Below are 1,587 nucleotides of genomic sequence, written 5' to 3'. Positions count from 1 at the left end.
GCAGAGTGCCGTGGTGTAATCTTGTTCACCAAGTGACACAATGTTGCTTGAAAACACAAAGATCCTGAACGTGCGGAGGAGAGAAGAGGGGGTCCCATCCACGCCGCGCCACGTGGTTGTTGTCACACACATGTCGATGCGTGCATGCGCGAGTGGAAACCTCCCCTGGCCAGTTTCAAGGCCACCAAAGCTCGGGCCTGGGACCCATGAAAGCGCAGATGTACGCGCGTGTGCATGTGCATCTGTGTGCGCTCCTCTGACAGTACCTGCTGCTGATGTAACCAAACAAGTCGCAAAGTTGCAAGTGTGCGCCGATCCGCCGCCGACCGCAGGGGGTGGCGCCAGATGCTGGCCGCCGCCATTGAAGAACGCAGGAAGGCGTGGCTAGGCGGCCACGTGGCACATGGGTGATGACTTTGCATGAAGAGCAGCGCGCCTCACACGACAGAATGCTGGTGTAGACATTCCCGCGAGGCCCCGCGGCCGGCCGCCGCAGCGGCTGCAGCACCCCGCGCCTGGCTCCTCGGCGCGGGAACGCCGCAGGGGCCACGGGCGACGCGAGAGGGGACGGCCCGCCTGCGTGCTCAGCGCGTGCGAGGTTACGCCGCGCTGATCGTCACACGAGGTTAAGGCGCCCGTTCGCGTCCAGCTGGTCCGCCAGCGCCTGGGGCAGCGGCGTCATCGCCTCGTCGATGCTGAGGTCGATTAGGCTCGTCAGGTTGGCCCAGGTGGCGGGGACTTTGCCCGAAAACCGGTTTTGCTGGAGGTCGAGAACAGTCAGCGACGGCCAGGCGTTGCCGAGTTCCGGGGGCAGCGTGCCCGTGAGGTGGTTGTACCTGCAACCGTGGGGCGGGGGGCGCGGGGCGCCGGGCAGGCGGTGTTGCGTGGAGGGGTGGGGCAAGGGGCATGGCGCCGGCCGGGCGGCGTTGCGTGGCAGGGCGGGTTGGGAGTGCGGCGGGAGGCACAAGGCTGACAAGGATGGGGGCGGCGGCCAGAGGGCTGTGCGGGTCAGGCCGTTGCGCCGCGCGCTGCTGCTGCTGCTGCTGCTGCTGCTGCTGCTGCTGCTGCTGCTGCTGCTGCTGCTGCTGCTGCTGCTGCTGCTGCTGAACAAGCACAGCAGCCGGCGGCACAGAGGGGTCGGCCAGAGCCCTGAGGCCGTGCGGGGCCCGGCCAGCTGCGGCAGGCCCTGATTCACAATGCGGCCAGCCATCCGCCAAAGTGCAAGCCATCCGATCCCCAAAAAACTGCCCCCACAAGCGCCCCGTCGTCCCGCTCTGTGTGTGCAGTGGAGGCCGACTGCCACACACTCCACGTACCCGAGGCTGAGCGACTGCAGGCTGCGCATGATGGCCCAGCTTTTTGGTAGCGTCCCTGTTATGTTGTTGCCATACAGGTCAAGATGCTCCATCAGGGGCCACGCGTCGCCCTCCGGAAGTCGCCCGGTCAGCTGCGTGAATCGGCCCCTGAGGTGGGGCCAAGGGGGTGGGGGGCCAGTATCAGGGGGAGAGGCCACACCCAGCGGCGGGGCCGCGCGTGCAGCGGGCGGCAAGGCCGCCCATCGGCGGTGCGCGGCCGGTGATGCCGAGA

General features: G+C 67.5%; 1 protein-coding gene across 1 annotated transcript; it reads right to left on the bottom strand.

The window, feature by feature from the left end:
- Positions 1-616: 616 nt before the first annotated feature.
- Positions 617-1,345, bottom strand: MNEG_11232 (hypothetical protein; the record flags this gene model as incomplete). Its single annotated transcript, XM_014040296.1, has 3 exons — positions 617-760; positions 975-1,149; positions 1,317-1,345. 3 exons carry the CDS (start codon positions 1,343-1,345, stop codon positions 617-619), a joined length of 348 nt encoding a protein of 115 aa, XP_013895750.1.
- Between the last annotated feature and the right edge of the window lie 242 nt (positions 1,346-1,587).

This window comes from Monoraphidium neglectum (genome assembly GCF_000611645.1).
Source record: "Monoraphidium neglectum strain SAG 48.87 unplaced genomic scaffold scaffold02649, whole genome shotgun sequence".
Lineage (NCBI taxonomy): Eukaryota > Viridiplantae > Chlorophyta > Chlorophyceae > Sphaeropleales > Selenastraceae > Monoraphidium > Monoraphidium neglectum.
This window is presented reverse-complemented; position numbering and strand designations above follow the sequence as displayed.